Raw genomic sequence first — 19,249 nt, 5'->3', positions numbered from 1 at the left:
ATATACATGCATCAAAAGTCAACAAACACTCTACACTCTAAATATGTGTAGTTTATTTTATGCCAATAATAACTCAACAAGGGACACCTGGGTGGCTCAGTAGGTTAAGAATCTGCCTTCAGCTCAGGTCCTAGGATCAAGCCCCAAGTTGGGGTCCCTGCTCAGCAGAGAGTCTGCTTCTCCCGCTCCCTCTGCCCCTCCCGCTTGTCTGCACACTCTCAAATAAATAAAACCTTTAATAATAATAATAATAACTCAACAAAGTTATCAAAAACTTTACACACTGGAAAACATCCCATTACAATCAAAACTTTCCAATTATTTTGAGTCAATATGATAAAAAAAGCAGTCATACAAACCCTCCTGCTTGTACCACCTGGTGTAAGCACCCTATAAGAAACATTCTTTAGTTAACAACCAGACCCCAGTGTTTCAAAAGAAATTTATAGAAGACTTCAAAAAGTACAAATGGCAGATTAAAACCTAGAACACTTCAGGAAAAAAATACTGCTTAAGAAAATTTGGAATTTAAAATTAAACAAAGCAATAAAGCTTTTCTTTCTTATAAAGGACATCTACAAAAAAACAACAACTACCATATTGGCAAAGCCAAAATGTCTTCCTCCTAATACTGAGAGGGTGAGGCTCCTATCACCACCTCCATTCGATATTATATTGGACATTCTGGCTAGAAAAATAAGATGAAGATATAAGAAGCATTCAGACTGCAGAGTTAAACTATCCTGATTCACACACAACAGGATCCATGACGTAGAAAGCTCAGAAACAGGCAGGGTCAACTAACTTTCTGTTTTAAAGACTTTTTATTTATTAGAGACCCAGAGAGAGAGAGAGAGAGAGAGAGAGAGAGAGAGAGAGAAACAGGCAGAGGTAGAAGCAGCCTCCATGCAGGGAGCCCAACGTGGGACTCCCGGGTCTCCAGGACCACACCCTGGGCAGAAGGCGGCGCTAAACTGCTAAACTACTGGGGCTGCCCTCAACTAACTTTTTTTTTTTTTTAGATTTTTTATTTATTTATTCATAGAGACACAGAGAGAGAGAGAGAGAGAGAGAGAGAGAGGCAGAGACTCAGGAAGAGGGAGAAGCAGGCTCCACCCAACAAGCCGGATGTGGGACTTGATCCCGGGTCTCCAGGATCACACCCTGGGCTGCAGGCAGCACTAAACCGCTGCGCCACCGGGGCTGCCCTCAACTAACTTTCTAACAAAAATCCCAAAGCACTTCTGGGAAGAAAGTACTTTTTTTTTTTCATCAAATTGTGCTGGAACAACTGGACAGCCACATGCAAACTGAATTTCCACCTTCATCATGTGCCATATACAAAAACTAACTCAGAACTTACCACAGATCTAAACGTAGTAACTCAGAATATAAAAACTTATAGAAGAAAACATAACACATTCTCATGACCTTGTGATAGGCAATGGATGATCCGAGATATGAGATCAAAAGCATAAGAATTAAAAGAATGAATTGGGCTTTGTAAAAATTAAAAGCTTTTGTTCTCGGGTGCCTGGGTGGCTCAGTCAGTTAGGTGTCTGCCTTCCACTCAGCTTATGGCCCCAGGACCCAGGGATCCAGCCCCACGCCCAGCTACCTGTTCAATAGGAAGCATGCTTCTCCTTCTCCCTCTGCTCCTCCCCCTGCTCATGCTCTCTCTCTTTCAAATAAATAAATAAAGTTTTTAAAAACCTTTTGTTCCTCACAGGACACTGTCAAAAGACAACTTGTAAAACTAGAGAAAATATACATATCAAAAATCTATAAAGAACTCTTACAACTCAATAATAAAACTACAAATAATCCAATTAAAACACATGGAAAGGCCCTAAACAAACCTTACTTCAAAGAATATACATAAATGGTCACTGGCCACTAATCCCGTGAAAAGATACTCTCAACATTTTTAGTAATTAGGGATATGCAAATCAAAGCCACAATGGCATACCACTTCACATCCATTAGGATGGTTAAAACCAAAAATACAATACCAAGTGTTAAGAGGAATGTGGAGAAAGTGGAATCCTCAGACAATGCCCATAGGAACATAAAATGGTACAGGCACCATGAAGGGAACTTGGCAGTTTTTTAAAAGCTAAATGTGAAATTAGTCTATGACTCAGCAATTCTATTCCTGGGTATCTAAACCCAAGAGAAAGTAAAGTGTGTGTCCACACAAAAACTTGTTCAAGTATGCCCTCGGTAGTATGATTCCTTAGTATGATTCGTAACAGCCCAGTGGAAACCATCTAAAGGCCTATCAACCGGTAAATGGATAAATGAGTAGTATATTCGTATGTAGGAATATTCGCCATTCAGTAAGAGAAAGGAAATAACTATCAATACATCCAATGATCTGGATGAGCCTCAACTGAATTATGCTGAGTGAAAAAAGATAATCCAAAAGGATCCACACTGTGTATGTATTTTATATACCCTTCATGCAAATAAGAAAATAACAGAGATGAGGATAAAAATTTTCTGAAATTAGACTGTGACAATGATTGTAAAACTTTGTAAACTCGGTCAATTTACTAAAGCCCACTGAATTATATAATTAAAATAGGCGAATCTTATGGCATCCTAACTATACCTCAATAAAACATATAAAATATTAATCTTTGCATTGTGGTAGGAAATAAACAAAGGTTATTTAACAAAAAATAAAATACATTGCATGTGTATATATATTATTCTGTCCTTTCTTTCTTATACTGGTAGAGGCTATGAACGATAATGGTCATTTGTTTTCAAAAGTCTCAAAAAAACATGCCTCCAAAGGCCATCAGTCTCCTAAAAATCACTTTTCCCTTCAAACGCAATGGCTTAAGTGTCCCAAAAGAAAAGTCCTATTGAAATTCTCATTTTTCAAGGGCCCATCTTAATGCCTTCTTCAATTTCAAAACCTTCTTGGGCTGTAAATGAATCCTTCCTGCAATGAACTTCCACAGAATTTTCTCTAACCATTTGTGCAGTGTGTACGTTATGCTCTTGCTGTGGTGACTTTATGGGCTTTTTTTTATGTCTCACATTAAACTACCAGCACTCCGAAGCTTTAATGCTTGATGCACAGTTGTATATCTCCTCCTCATTCAATCTTGTGCCCAACAATTCTGTGCCTGTTCAATGAACACTAGGTAATTAAGTCATCCTCTTAATTCTGGGAAATGAGGGCAGATCCAATGTATGATTGTATATGTTGCCAAGGTAAAACCTTGACTACATCGTAAACAGAGTAGCAGAGCCAGAAACAAAAAACAAGTCTCTAGTTTTTCAGCTCAGTGACTTTTCATTGGTTTATATAGAACACCCTAGTTCCAAAATGTATTACATCATAGTCTCAAAGAAAATAAAAATCAGTAAAATATGTTCAGTTTGGCCCAATAGGTTTAGGAACAATCTGTAAACAAAGTAATCACTTACCTAGGTGCTTCTTTGGCTCTAGGAAAGGTCTGCATTAAAACAAAATGAAAAACTATACATGAATATACAAAATAAAATTATTGTCAAGCATAAATTTAAATGACTTCTACAGTAAACAAAAATTTTAAAAACATATTAAAATGAACTGCATATTCAATGTTATATAATAAACTATTGATAAGCAAGGGGGAAAGTACTTTACCTCTTAATGATAAATGAAATCCCTGCTTTGTTCTCTAAAATCCATTTCAGGGTGGCAAGATCATAGTTCTCGGGGTGTTTAAAGGCAACTCCTTCTGGAAGCCCCTGCACGACCACAGCGGACTGATCTCGTAGCATCTTCTCATATGGAACAGGTACCACAGTTGATTTGCCTAAAGCTTTCCCTGGGAGTGAGAGAGAGGGGTGAGGTAGAAAGAGGGTAAACATCATTGAATGTTGAGATTAAAAAAAAAAAAACCATCATTAGTTGATCACGGCTTAACAAATAGCCTTCATGCTGTTTTATAATATCCGATTTCAAAATGACTTCAAAATAGCAGAGGGCCCTATTCCCACATTAGAAGTTCTAAGCCTGAAACAGATCCAAAAGGTCAAAATCAAAAGTACATAAAATATTTATATAAAACCTACACAAAAACAAAAGGAACAATGGCTGATTTTTTCCACTAGTGTCTTTCTTTACAATGGCCTCACCCTGGTTTAATACAACCTTTTCATATACAATTCAGGCTTAGAACATGGAAACCTGACAGGTCCTATTGTCATCATAAAACATCAGGCAATTTTTGGCCAATCTTCTCAGCGAAAACTTATTAGATAGAGAAAACTGATATTCACAACTGGGTGTGCTCTACCACCCTGTCGTTGTATATCAGGCAGTGAGCCACAGATGCTAGAAACCCTATTCCCCAGAGATGAAATTTACTACAACCTCACAGTGTGTAACCAGTATCTTCTCCCTTCCACTGTTTCTCTGAAGAGCTTTGCTTACCACATGTTTAGACTAACAAAAGGTGGGTTTTTTTCAGGAACTGGTGAGATCAACACAGGGGGCAAAAATAAACCATTCTCTTTGGGTGATTATGTTGAGTTAATGTAGGTTGGGGGTAGGCAGTTGTAGTGGGAGGGAGCTATGCAAGTATTGGGCCAGTGGGTACATAGGAAATCTACTTTCCTCTTTACCTATAAACCTTGAACAGCTCATAAAAAGAAAAAAATTAAAAACAAAAACACCTATCCCATAGATCTAATAGGTATGTTTGTTTCCAGGTTCCTTCAAACTAGAAATGGGAAGTACAGTCATTCCTGATGTTAACCCACTGATTTGAAGTTGATTCACTCCGTTTGTCAAAAGTGTGCAGTTTGACTATGAAACCAGTTACACAATCCACCCTTTACCAAACTCAATTTTATAATATCTTTTAGAAAATTCAGGTGTATAACCTTACCATAGCAAAAGCAGAAATAGTCCTCAACTGTTTTTCTGAGTGTCTCAATTTCTACAGCGTCTACACTCATCCGATTTGCCGGGGTTGTAGATTTCATCTTATGCATTTCTGCAGCCTTTTCTTCTTCTTCAACACCTATAAAATAATGATATAAAAGGCTCATATTCATTATCTTAATATTTAGACTTTGGTAAGAATACTTTTTTCTATATTCTAGTATTTATGATTTGTTATAAAAAGACAAACAGGAGTGAGCACCTGGGGGGCTCAGTTGGTTAAGCACCTGTCATCAGCTCAAGTCATGATCTCAGGGTCATGGAATTAAATCTCATGATGATCCCAGGACACCGGGATAATGACACAAGCCAAAGGCAGATGTCCGACCACTGAGCTACCCAGGTGCCCTGCTACAAATATTTTTTTTAAAAAGGTATCTTTAGGGACGCCTGGGTGGCTCAGCATTTGGGTGCCTGCCTTCGCCTCAGGTTGTGATCCTGGATTCCGGATCACAGAATCGGCTCCCTGTGGGGAGCCTGCTTCTCCCTCTGCCTGTGTCTCTGCCTCTCTCTCTCTCTCTCTCTCTCTCTCTCTCTCTGTGACTATCATAAATAAATTAAAAAAAAATTAAAAAATAAAATAAATCATTAAAAAATAAAAATAAAAAATAAAAAGGTATCTTTAGGGATGGCTAGGTGGCTCAGTGGTTGAGTGTCTGCCTTTGGCTCCGGGTGTGATTCCCGGGATCAAGTCCTGCATCAGGCTGCCCGCAGGGAGACTGCTTCTCCTCCCTCTGCTTGTGTCTGTCTTTGATGAATAAATAAATAAAATCTAAAAAATAAAATAAAAAGGTATCTTTAGAGTAATTCACCAGCTACAAACTTTTTCTTAATGCACTAAATGAATACTTTTATTGACAACTAAATCAACTCCAAATTTAAATATAAGATTATCTTTCTTTAATATTTTATTTATTTATTCATGAGAGACACAGGGAGAGAGGCAGAGACATAGGTAGAGGGAGAAGCAGGCTCCACACAGGGAGCCCGATGTGGGACTCGATCCCAGGACTGCGGGATCACACCCTGAGCCAAAGGCAAACACTCAACCACTGAGCCACCCAGGCGTCCCTAAATATAAAATTATCACACCAGCACAAAAAAAATTCCAGGTTCAAGAAGTTCAACAATTAGCCACTAGACATCTGTGGCTACTGAGCACCTGAAATGTGTACTAATCCAAATTAAGACGTGTGGTAAAGGACAGCCCGGGTGGCTGAGCAGTTTAGTGCTGCCTTTGGCTCAGGACATGATCTTGGAGACCCGAGATCGAGTCCTGCGTCAGGCTCCCTGCATGGAGCCTACTTCTCCCTCTGCCTGTGTCTGCCTCTCTGTGTCTCTCATGAATAAATAAATAAAATCTTAAAAAAAAAAAAAAAGATGTGTGGTAAAATTGCCAATACATACTGGATTTTAAAAACTTAGTAAAAAGACTATGCAAAATATCCCATTAATCACTTCTATGTTGATGCTGAATGATAATGTTTTAAATAGATCAGGTTAAACTATAACTACTAAAATAAATTTCACTTGTTTCTCCTTCTTATTGTCATAACTCAAATATTTTAAATTATGAGTGATTCATATCATCTCATTGCTCCTGGACAGTGCTTTGCCAAACCTTGGGAAAGAGAATTTTCCCCAAGAAATTGTAAAACTGACTCATAAACCTACTGATTAGGTGTCAGAAGACTACTATTGACCTTTGTGTACAAAATACCTTATATAAATAAATATTACATACTTAAGAATTACTTCCAAAGATTATTCTCTAAGGCATTGAATTATTGGTAACAAAAAAGAAAGGATGAATACTAATGGGCAGGGACTACAGTTTGCAACGGTGGACAATTCCCCTAATGCTTAGTTCTAACCACTGGAGAACCACATAAGCAAGGCAGTATAGGGAACGGGAATATAAACACAGCTGCCAGTCGGATTATAGTATTCATGGGACAGATGGCAGCTGATATACACATAATCAAAACAACATTACTATAAACTTAAATACACAAACATGATCAAAGCCTTAAAAATTCTCAAAACAATCAGAAATAATGAAAAAAATTTAACTAGATTATACTACTATAAAGCTTAAAAGATTATAGTGGGGGTGGAAGCAGGCATACAGTGTGAAGATATGCATTTTAACAGGACTAAAAATTAATGTTAATATGAAAACTATTTTATTCACCCATGATCTGCTCAATCCATCATGAATTGGATCTAACTTGCTAATGGAAATTTAAGTTTGGCACTTAAAGACACACTCACGTACACAATATGCCTGTAGACATCCCCACCATTTTGTTCTTTCCATGTTTAAAAAGAGGCTAATCACTGAGACAACATGACACTGGCAGGCAGTGTAAGGTTAAACATGGATACAAAATCGGTCTGTGTAAGATCACAGGTAGTAACAGCCTACAGCAAATTTATCTACTGTGTTTGTTGTATATCGAGTTAAATTTTCACCAACTGGATGAACTCCCAATTGAATAACCACAAAACACACTGAGAATCCTGACAAGTTGATTCTATTGAGGGAATCAAATAGGCCAGTTTAACTTTATATCATGCTTACGCGAATTTCATGCACAAAGACTTGCTTTGAACACAGCAAGTACCTATCAAGAAAATAACTGTTTACTTAAACAAGAACCTTTAATCAATTCAAGATTTCTCTACCTTGTCTCTCATATGTGCCACCAATCCAAAGTAACACCAAGCAAGGAACACAGAATAGACATTTACCATTTTTCTTAAACTCTTCAGTATTTACCCTTATATATTATCATGTTGGGAACACTGAGCATTTTGAAATGTCTCTCTAGACATTTTAGAAAGTCTTTTTAGTATAAATATCATTCTGCTTTAGAAAGTAAGATATTGGGGACGCCTGGGTGGCTCAGTGGTTGAGTGCCTCCCTTCGGCCCAGGGCGTGATCCTGGAGTCCCGGGATCGAGTCCCACATCGGGCTCCCTGCGTGGAGCCTGCTTCTCCCTCTGCCTGTGTCTCTGCCTCTCATGAATAAATAAATAAAATCTTTAAAAAAAAAAAAAAAAGAAAGAAAGAAATAAGACATTTGTTATCCACAAATATTTATGCACAATATTTATGAAATACAAATGATAAAAATATAATACTTACAGTATTTTACAAAATCTTTCTGAAAATCCTTTCTGGTGTTGACAAAAGCACGTCCTCTCTCAGTTCCAACAACAAACACATCTGTCTCATACACTGCAATGCAGGCCACTTCTGCCTTGGACTTGGCCAGTTCTTTACACTAAAATACAAATAACAAACCTTATGTTATATACAGATGTCTGAAAGTACTATTTCTGCTGGATGGATAAAAAAATCTTATCACTTCAATTGTCTTATTACAGTAACTGGAATTAGATGAAGTTCCTAGTTTCTGGCCTTAGATCATCATATAAAAAGAGAGTCACCGTTTTTTATAGGTATCTCTCTTTCTAGATAGTTTCTAACCCCAATTTTAAACAGGAAAAGAGAATTTATAAGAAAAAAAGGCAGAAATCCCTTGTAACCTGTGATAGGTCAAATTCCCATGAAGCAGACTCAGATTTCTACCCAGGCTTTGTGGAGAGTACTCTCTCAATAGCAACACCCAGATGTGACAGATGCAGGTTTCAGCAGAGGGGGAGTCGATCACTGGTGCAACTGCATCTGGAGAGCTCTGGAGCTGGGATGGTCCTCCCATAGAAAGGGGAGACCTTGGGCAAGGGAGCCTCAAATACTCGCAGCAGCTGGGAGGATTATTGCCATTAGTCAAAAGGGAAGTCTGAAGCCACATCACAACATCCACTATGTTGGGACGCCTGGGTGGCTCAGCAGTTGAGCATCTGTCTTCGGCTCAGGGCGTGATCCCAGGATCCAGAATTGAGTCCCACATTGGGCTCCTTGCATGCAGCCTGCTTCTCCCTCTGCCTGTGTCTCTGCCTCTCTTTCTGTGTCCCTCATGAATAAATAAAATCTTTAAAAAAATAATAAAATCTTTAAAAATAGTAATAATCCAGTGAATGGTTGGTATTAAAGAGTACTGTACCTTAGATATTTCTCTGTAAATTAACATACTATTTGCCTACTTTTCTACTATGTTAATAGTGTTTTTTCCTATTGATCCATAAAAATATCTCACTTATTTTAGGCATTAGAAAAGATGTTTCTGGAATTAAATAGGATTATATATTTTTCTTCTGGTTTTTAAATTTGTCCTAATATATTATTTTCTTTTACTCATCTAGAATTTTAACTTGACATACTATAAAGACTTGAATTTGGGGATTTTCTTTTGCTTTTTTTTTTTTTTTTTTTTTTGGCCAAACACACTATGTTCTCTGTCATTTGTTGCAAACTACAGCTTTCCTCTATTTGGTTTTTATTTACACAATAACCATCATAAATAGAAATTATTTGCATGATATTGATCTAAAACATTTTGAATAAATAATTTTATGCCAACTGAGATGATCACAAATCTTTTGAAATATAATAAAGCCACAGCATAGAACTTCTGACCTAGAGGTAAGCCAACAATTGTTCCCAGCATGAAGAATAATGCTGCCCTATCATTTTGTTAACATTTTATTTACATGAGATATATAGTAGCTGCTCACCTGAAAGGAAGTGTGTGAGGGTGTGAGGGTGCCTATTTTATCCACACTTAGGTGGACATCCGTCTCACCAAAGGCAGTATTTATGAAACAACAAAGCAAGATTCATGTATTGCCCAAGATTATATGAAAGAAATCTATTGTTAAACATAAATTCAAAGCTACTGTTTGCAAAACAAGAAACTGCCTAAGACACTGGTAGGTAAACAACTGAAATTAAATGTAAAAAGTTAAACAGGTAAGTTAAGAACATTCTAAAACATGGTAATAAAATCATTTGAAAGGCTTATATTAACTATTTTTCAAGCAAAAGTACTCTTCTTCTAAAACCAAAAAACATGCAAGTTTACAAAAAAAAAAAAAATCAATCTCACCTATGAGCTCAAGACTATTCGACTACAGACATTTTCTAGAACTATAAAGCCATCTCACCATGGACTCCAGAGCAGACATGAGGAATGTCACCACCATCCTGCTCTCTGAGGACTCCTCATCTTCAACGGGCAGGGTAGACATTGCTACTTGGGCCATGATCCCTAGGAAAGAAATAGAAAGTGAGTGGCAGAAATTCACAATGTCCTTCCAAACAGACATTCAGAGCTATGAGAGTCCTCCACAGACTGCCTAATTGAGTTTTCTTGCCTAAGAGAAAAGCAGCTCAGGAACTGACCAATTTGTCAAAAACTCCCATCCTCTAGGATAGAAAAATCAGTCCTCTAACTTGCCAGCTAATTTCTACAAAATTAGGCCAGTATAGTCTCCAAAATAAACTCAGATGTCATCAACAACCAGTTAAAATTTCTCCCAATAGGGATCCCTGGGTGGCGCAGCGGTTTGGCGCCTGCCTTTGGCCCAGGGCGCGATCCTGGAGACCCGGGATCGAATCCCACGTCGGGCTCCCGGTGCATGGAGCCTGCTTCTCCCTCTGCCTGTGTCTCTGCCTCTCTCTCTCTCTCTCTCTCTCTGTGACTATCATAAATAAATAAAAATAAAATAAAATAAAATAAAATAAAATTTCTCCCAATAGAGGGGTGCCTGCGTGGCTCAGTCAGTTAACCGTCTACCTTCAGCTCAGGTCATGATCCCCGGGTGCTGAGACTGAGTCCCTAGTTGGACTCCCTGCTCGGCAGGGAGCCTGCTTCTCCCTCTCCTTCGGCTCATGCTCTCTGTCTCTCAAATAAATTCAAAACAAACAAAAATTGCCCCAAGTGAGAGTCACAGGTGAGGCATTCAACCATCCAGTGATAGTTTATCACAGTTCAACATAGGACATAGGTGCAACGCTCCCCCTCCCTCCCAGGCACATGTGCAGTGGGTAAGGCAGAAGGATGCTGGATGAAGAGAATTTCTTTGTTCTTACTAAGAAGAAAATAGGTGGCAGGACAAATAACATCTAAGATTACCTTATAATACAGCACTATTACTCTCTTTAGAAAACATTTTCTGATACTTGGCTATCAGTAAGGAACTTCAGCTGAATCTCCAATACTATAAAAATGCAACACATAGAGACGCCTGGGTGGCTCAACAGTAGAGCATCTGCCTTTGGCTCAGGACATGATCCTGGGATCTGAGATAGAGTCCCACCTCGGGCTACCTGCATGGAGCCTGCTACTCCCTCTGCCTGTGTCCGTGTCTCTCTCTCTCTCTCTCTCATAAATAAATAAATAAAATCTTTAATAAAAAAAAAAAAAAGAAAGCCCTTGACATAAGAGTTTGTCAAAAAAAATTTTTGGGGATCCCTGGGTGGCGCATTGGTTTGGCGCCTGCTTTTGGCCCAGGGCGCGATCCTGGAGACCCAGGATCGAATCCCGCGTCGGGCTCCCGGTGCATGGAGCCTGCTTCTCCCTCTGCCTGTGTCTTTGCCTCTCTCTCTCTCTCACTGTGTGCCTATCATAAATAAATAAAAAATAAAAAAAAATAAAAAATAATTTTTTTAATAAATAAATAAAAATAAAATAAAATAAAAATAAAATGCAACACATAAATACTAAATAGGAGAAATTAGAACCTTTGTATACGGCTGTTAGGAATAGAAGATGATGCATGCATGGTGGAAAACAATTTGCCGGTTCCTTAAAAATTCAACAGAATTACCGTGACACAGCAATTCCACTTCTGGGTATATACCCAAAAGAAACGAAAGCAGGCACTCAGATACATCTATACCCATGTTCACAGAAGCGTTACAATAGCCAAGAGGTGGAAACAACCCAGATGTCCACTGTCAGCTCAATGGAAGCACAAAATGGGATACATACATACAATGGAATATAATTCAGCCTTAAAGAGAAAAGTTCTGAGACATGCTACAACATAAATGAACCTTGAAAAGATTATCCTAAATGAAATAAGCTAGACAAATATTATGATTCTACTCATATGAGATATCTATATAATAGTCAAACTCACAGAGTATAGAATGATGGTCACCAGGGACTGGGAGGAGTGTGTAGTGGGGATTTATTGTTAATATGCACAGAATTTTAGTTTGGGATGATGAAAAGTTCTGGAACTAAATGGTGGTGATGGTTGCAAAACAGTATGAATGTGCTTAATGCCAAGGATCGTTAAGATGGTAAATTTTTTTATGTCTATCTTATAAAAATTTAAAATTGAAGGGGTGCCTGGCTGGCTCAGTCAGTAAAGCATGCAACCCCTGATCTCAGGATAATGAGGTCAAGCCCCACACTGGGCACAGAGCTTTAAAAAAAAAAAAAAATTGAAAAGTGAAAAGCAAAAACATGTCACATAAAGACACTCAAAAGCATATTTTAAAAATCAAAAGCCAAAATCAAAAGCATATTTTTAAAATACTAATACTGGGGCACCTGGGTGGCTCAGTGGGTTAAACGTCTGACTCTTGATTTTTGGCTCAGTTCATGATGTCAGGGTAGTGAGATCAAACCCCTAGGATGGCTCTGTGCTGGGCATGGAGCCTGCTTAAGATTCTCTCTCTCTCCCTCTGTCCCTCCCCTGATATCCACCCCAGCGCCTGGGCTCTCTCAAAAAAACAAAAAGAACACTAACACTAAAAAAACCTTTTTCTAGGAGCACCTGGCTGGCTCAGTCAGTAGAATGTGTGACTCTTGATCTTGGAGTCCTAAATTCAAGCCCCACATTGGGCTTAGAGCTTACTTTAAAAAAAAAAAAAAAAAAAATGGGGCAGCCCGGGTGGCTCAGCGGTTTAGTGCTGTCTTCAGCCCAGGGTATGGTCCTGGGGACCCAGGATCGAGTCCCGCATCAGGCTCCCTGCATGGATGGAATGGAGCCTGCTTCTCCCTCTGCCTGTGTCTGTGCCTTTCTCTCTGTCTCTCTGTGTCTCTCATGAATAAATAAATAAAATCTTAAAAAAAAAAATGTGCTCTTGCTCCACCATCTCTTACCAGGTAAGTTACCTGCTAGGCTAGATTTGGGCATCAGCAAGTAAAGTGTACATACTTAGGAAATAACACTTGACAACAGAAAACAATAACAAAAACAACTGACACTTATCCCTGAATCTGTGAACACATAGAAGTAATTTTGTTTTTCAAAACAAGATCTCTATCCTGAATAGAGATAGAATCAGGAAAAGCAGTATTAAGCAAGAGAATGCTTAAGACACAGAAATTACTTTCCCTAATAGCCTGAGTCCCATTCTTTTCTCCTGAATACATAAGTTTAAGTAAATTTATACTGAAATGTGGCTCAAAATGGACAACAAAGGGATATTATCTTGCCATAATCAGAATATACTGTCATTATTTCTGAAAGTTCATAGTATTTCTTAGCTAATCTCGCTTTTCCAGGTGCCTGGGTGGCTCAGTCGCTGAAGTGTCTGCCTTTGGCTCAGGTCATGGGAACTGGTACCTAGCCCTGCTTTGGGATCCCTGTTCAGTTGGTGGTCTGCTTCTCCCTCTCCCTCTGCCTCTGCTTCTGCCTCTGCCTCTGCTCCTCCTTCTGGCTGTGCTCTCTTTCAAATAAATAAATAAAATCTTTAAAAAAATAAAAAAAAAATAACCTCACTTTTCCTTCAATTCTCCAGAAAGAGATAAGGGAGACGTGAAAAGGGAGACATGTTCTCATTTTACAAATTTAATGATGTGTCAAAGGTTACAGCCACATTCCGTGCCAGAACACAACACTGGGACAATTTTCTGCCCACTACAATCTCTACTTCTCACCTTCAACTGCCAGAAATCTGCCATGAGGTCATTCACACTCAATCAGTGTTAAGAAATAGGAGAAAGACACCACACTGACAGCCCTATAGGGATGCCACAGGCGACGACAGGCCCTATTTCATTATCAGAACTTCTCTGGAAGCATCCTAGCATAGCAATCATCAATGGAAAGAATCTTGGAGGTGACCAATCCAATAGGGTTTGATGGGGAAGGATGCATTTTGTTTGGGGCTTTCTGGCTAAAGAAAAGTATTCATTGCATCACAACAGAAATTCTCAGGACTATTCTTTGCCCATCCGGATAGGTCGGGTCATTTCTCTAGATCATCTTGAGTCAAGACTATTCAAGGACCACTCTCCCTGCACCCCTCACCTGGTGACTGCTACCCTTCTCTTTCCCAGGAAAGAACTGCCATCACACAGTGGCAGTGACAACGGACACCAGGGACACACACCAGCCCAGGCTGCTGACACAAGCTTATGGCACATGAGTCATGACAGGCACTGGCAGATGAGGCTGGAGGCCGCCAGACCACTAAGCAGCTCTGGGACCTCCTGTGAGTAAAGACACTAAATCAACCACTTCCTTAGAAATCTCATTTCACCTCTGACCTTTTTTTTTTAAATTTTATTTATTTATTCGAGAGAGAGAGAGAGAGAGAGAGGCAGAGACACAGGCAGAGGGAGAAGCAGGCTCCATGCAGGGGGCCTGACATGGTACTCGATCCTGGGTCTCCAGGATCAGGCCCTGGGCGGAAGGCGGCGCTAAACCGCTGAGACACCCAGGCTGCCCTCACCTCTGACCTTTTATGAGCCCCCTCATTTTAAACAGGAATTAGACAAAAAAAAGAAAAAAGAATTAAAGATCTATTCACTATACCCATCATGCTTTATTGATGATCTATTTCAGAGTCACAACAACCCTATGAGGGAGAAAGAATAAGAGTACAAAAGCACAAAAGAAGTATATTCACAGAGCTTAGAAAAAAAGAACTCCTGGATTATTTTAAACTGTGTGTGTGTGTGCGCACGTGTGTGTTTGTGTGTCTGTGTGTGTGTGTCACTAGAAATGAACAACAAAAAAATTGCCACTGAAAGCAACTAAAATGGGAGTTAGCTCTGTACTCATATTCTTTGGAACAAAAAGGAGAATGAACAAAATGATCATAACTCCATAAGTAAATACAAAAGAAAATAGTGGATCCTTTTTAATCTTTTATATATGGAAAAGGAGGAAAAATTGACCTGAGACAATTTGCTGAGTGAACCCATGTTAAACAAGAGAACGACTTCTGATTTCGGGATTTGTAACAGAAAGTCCTTGCTCCCCACTGTGTATCTCTGATGCTGTCTTGGGAAAGGAGACCTTACAAAGAGCTCAGGTCATCTCTTTATAAGGCAGTCATCCAAGTCAGTCAAGGAACAACCTGGTGGAAATCCCATTAGAGATGTACTATCCAATATGGCAGTGAATGTAACTATTTTATTTTTTTATTTTTTTAAAGATTTTATTTATTTATTCATGAGAGACACAGAAAGAGAGGCAAAGACACAGGCAGAGGAAGAAGCAGGCTCCATGCAGGGAACCTGACGTGGGACTCGATCCCGGGTCTCCAGGATCACACCCAAAGCTGACAGCGGCGCTAAACTGCTAAGCCACCAGGGCTGCCCTAACTATTTTATTTAAATTTAAACTTTTAGCATTACTAGTCACCTTCCAAGTGTTCCATATCCACATATAGCTGGTGGTTACTATATTTAAGATCAAAGAACATTTTCTTCATCACAAAAACTATACGGCTACAGAGGTTACACTATGTTAAGGAAATTCATTTAAACTTATTCATGAAAAAAAATTAAAAAAAAATAAACTTAGTCATGAGAAGTAATTCTCATGACTCCTTGAGCCAGTGTGGTGGGGGTGGCTGTAACAAGAATTAACCAAGGAAAAAGATCATTCATGGGAACATAAACCAGGATACAAAGGTCCACTACAATGCCATCTGGGCATTCTTCACTGCCAACCTACCAAGGATTGATTTTTTTTTTTAAGATTTTATTTATTTATTCATGAGAGACACACAGAGAGAGGCAGAGACACAGGCAGAAGGAGAAGCAGGCTCCCTGCAAGAAGCCCGATTAGGGACCTGATCCAGGGACTCCAGGATCACGCCCTGAGTCAAAGACAGATGCTCAACAGCTGAGCCACCCAGGCATCCCCCAAGGATTGACTATTGATGTTAAGAGTATCCCCACAGGAAAAAATAAAAAAATAAAAAAAAAAGAGTATCCCCACAGAACAGAGTAGCAAAGTAGGTTTCCTGAGTAGAACACTCAAGTACAGTTTTATGATATGCTACAGTTAAAATGTATGAGACATCCAAGACACAGATTCTCAAGATAAATTAGTAAAATTCCAAAGAGGATAACCCACTATCAGTGCAGTGAACTTGCCTCAATGATCAACAAGCACTGTGTACTTGCAGCCACATTCCATATTTTAACAGGACAAATTATTATTTATACAGCTACATAATAGCCCATCAAAATGGAGTCATACAATTTCTCTGAACATTTTCATAAATATACCTTTTGCCGTTATTTCCATATTTTAAAATTCTTAATACTGAAATAGATAAGTAGTATAAACACTTGATTTTAAAAGGTTTATTTAGGGATCCCTGGGTGGCGCAGTGGTTTAGCGCCGGTCTTTGGCCCAGGGCGCGATCCTGGAGACCCGGGATCGAGTCCCACGTCGGGCTCCCGGTGCATGGAGCCTGCTTCTCCCTCTGCCTGTGTCTCTGCCTCTCTCTCTCTCTCTGTGACTGTCATAAATAAATAAAAAAAATTAAAAAAAATTAAAAAAAAATAAATAAAAGGTTTATTTAGGGATCCCTGGGTGGCGCAGTAGTTTGGCGCCTGCCTTTGGCCCAGGGCACGATCCTGGAGACCCGGGATCGAATCCCACGTCGGGCTCCCGGTGCATGGAGCCTGCTTCTCCCTCTGCCTGTGTCTCTGCCTCTCTCTCTCTCTGTGACTATCATAAATAAATAAAAATTAAAAAAAAAAAGTAAAAGGTTTATTTATTTGAAAGGGGGGGGGGGGATGCCTGGGTGGCTTAGCAGCTGAGCATCTGCCTTCAACTCAGGGCATGATCCCAGGATCTGGGATTGAGTCCCACATCGGGCTCCCTGCGAGGAACTTGCTTCTCTTCTCCTTCTGCTTATGTCTCTGTCTCTCCTTCTTTGTGTCTCTCATGAATAAATAAGTAAATCTTTAAAAACAGAGAGAGAGGGCAGCCTGGGTGGCTCAGCGATTTAGCGCCGCCTTCAGCCCAGGGTGTGATCCTGGGTCTCCAGGATCCTTGAGTCCCATGTAGGGCTCCCTGCAAGGGGCCTCCTTCTCCCTCCGCCTGGGTCTCTGCCTCTCTCTCTCTCTCTCTCTCTCTCTCTCTCTCTCTCTGTGTGTGTGTGTGTGTGTCTCATGAATAAATAAAATCATAAAAAGAGAGAGAGAGAGAGCACAAGTGGGGGGAAGGAAACAGGCAGAGGGAGGGAAAGGGTGTCTCAACCAGCACCCCCCTAAGCACAAAGCCTGATGTGGGGCTCCATCCCCTGACTCTGAGATCATGACCTAGGCCAAGATCAAGAGTCTGACACCCAACTGACTGAGCCACCCAGGCTCTCCAATAAGTAGCATGAATATCTTTATAGCTCTTGATACCTAATGCCAAAATTTTTATTGTTCCCATAATTGCTTAAAATATACTAAATTTGGGATGCCTGGGTGGCTCAGCAATTGAGCATCTGTCTTTATCTCAGGGCATGATCCCAGAATCCCAGATGGAGTCCCGCATCAGGCTCCCTGCGAGGAGACTGCTTCTCCCTCTACCTCTGTCTCTGCCTCTGCCTCTCTATATATATTTCTCATGAATAAATACTCTTAAAACACACACACACACACACACACACACACACACACACACACACACTAAATTTGAGGTGCCTGGCTAGCTCCATCAGTACAGCAGCATATGACTCCTGATCTCAGGGTCATGAGTTTAAGCTTCATGTTGAGTGCAGAGATTACTTTTTAAAAGTTCATTTTTGGGGTAGCCCTGGTGGCGCAGCGGTTTTAGCGCCGCCTGCAGCCCAGGGCGTGATCCTGGAGACCTGGGATGAGTCCCAGGTCAGGCTCTCTGCATGGGGCCTGCTTCTCCCTCTGCCTGTGTCTCTGCCTCTCTCTCTTTGTGTCTCTATGAATAAACAAATTTAAAAAAATAAAAATAAAAGTTCATTTTTTAAAAAATAATAATAAAATAAAACATACTAAATTCATCGGCCTCAAAAAACATTTTGAAGAGCTAGGACCTAATCTCTATGAATATCTCATTACTACCAAGGTAAATCAATTTCCTTGCTCACAGAAGAAACACTTTTCATAGTTTTGTTATTTGTATTTCTTCTTAGGTGACTCAGATCCTATGCCCATTACTAAGTCGATGTCTGATGGCTTCATATTTACATAAGTTGTCAATAAATTTCTTTTTAAAAAAAAAACTAGGCTCCATGCCCAACATGGAGCTTGAAGTCACAACCCCGAGACTGAGAATCACATGCTCTACCAAGTGAGACAGCCAGGTGCCCCAAAATTATCAATAAGTTTCAATCCCAATTCATTCTTTCAATTTTGATTATGAGTCACTCCTTGATTATTCACAGCTTTTGTATATGTCTTAATTCTGTTTTTTCAAATGCAGTATTTTCCTTTTGCTTTACCCAAGTTTTCATTTTTTTTTAGCCACATACTTAAGACAAGTCTTTGTTTATTCTTTTTTGCATCTCAATACTTTCCTTCTGCCTGAAGTTTAATCCTTTAAAATTTCCTTCCCATGGCAAACTGTTTTTGTTTGCTCAAAGTCCTTATTCTTGTAAGGTATTTTCACTGGAATAGAAATCTAGGTCGACAGCTTCTTTCAGCACAGTGAGGTTACTTCATTATAAACTGGCTTCCACTGCTGCTATTCAAAAGTCATCTGGAGTCTCCTTTGAAGGTAATCCCCCTTCCCCCCGCCCCCTGCTGTTTTTATGATGTTTTCTTTCTTTGGTATTCCATAATTTCACTATCCATCTAGATGTACTTTTTTTCTTCAGCATGTCCTTCCCTGGGCTTCCTGACTAAAGATTCCGTTGGGGCAAATTCTCAGCTCTTGTCTCTTCACATATATTGTCTCCATCCTGGTTCTTAGTCTCCCACCCTACTGAGATTCAGATGGAATGTTATGTTAGTCCTTAAGACTATATATACCCTCTTCTGTATTTTTCTCATTTGTCCTCTCTTAAGTAAACTATTTCTTCAGACTTGCCTTCCATTTCATGAATTCTTTCTTTATCTGTGCTTATTCTGTTAAAACCAACCATCGGGTTTTTTATTAATTTTCACTTCTAAAATTCCTATTTGTTATTATGTAACATTTTATAGTTTCCTACTCC

General features: G+C 39.5%; 1 protein-coding gene across 11 annotated transcripts in view; it reads right to left on the bottom strand.

Annotated features, from left to right (window-relative positions):
- Positions 1 to 19,249, bottom strand: part of GTF2I (general transcription factor IIi) — a 113,076-nt gene that overhangs the window by 74,893 nt on the left and 18,934 nt on the right. For all 11 annotated transcript variants that reach the window (XM_055339430.1, XM_055339432.1, XM_055339436.1 and 8 more), the window contains exons 2-6: positions 10,024 to 10,127; positions 8,102 to 8,240; positions 4,896 to 5,030; positions 3,647 to 3,830; positions 3,445 to 3,473 (exon numbers count right to left, since the gene is read on the bottom strand). In XM_055339430.1, coding sequence (XP_055195405.1) covers positions 3,445 to 3,473; positions 3,647 to 3,830; positions 4,896 to 5,030; positions 8,102 to 8,240; positions 10,024 to 10,122 — 586 coding nt within the window. In that variant the 5' untranslated portion in view covers positions 10,123 to 10,127. The remainder of the gene's footprint in view (positions 1 to 3,444; positions 3,474 to 3,646; positions 3,831 to 4,895; positions 5,031 to 8,101; positions 8,241 to 10,023; positions 10,128 to 19,249) is intronic.

Source organism: Nyctereutes procyonoides, unplaced genomic scaffold (assembly GCF_905146905.1).
Source record: "Nyctereutes procyonoides isolate TBG_1078 unplaced genomic scaffold, NYPRO_anot_genome, whole genome shotgun sequence".
Taxonomy (NCBI): domain Eukaryota; kingdom Metazoa; phylum Chordata; class Mammalia; order Carnivora; family Canidae; genus Nyctereutes; species Nyctereutes procyonoides.
Note: the sequence above shows the minus strand (reverse complement) of the source record. Positions and strands in the feature narration are given on the sequence as shown.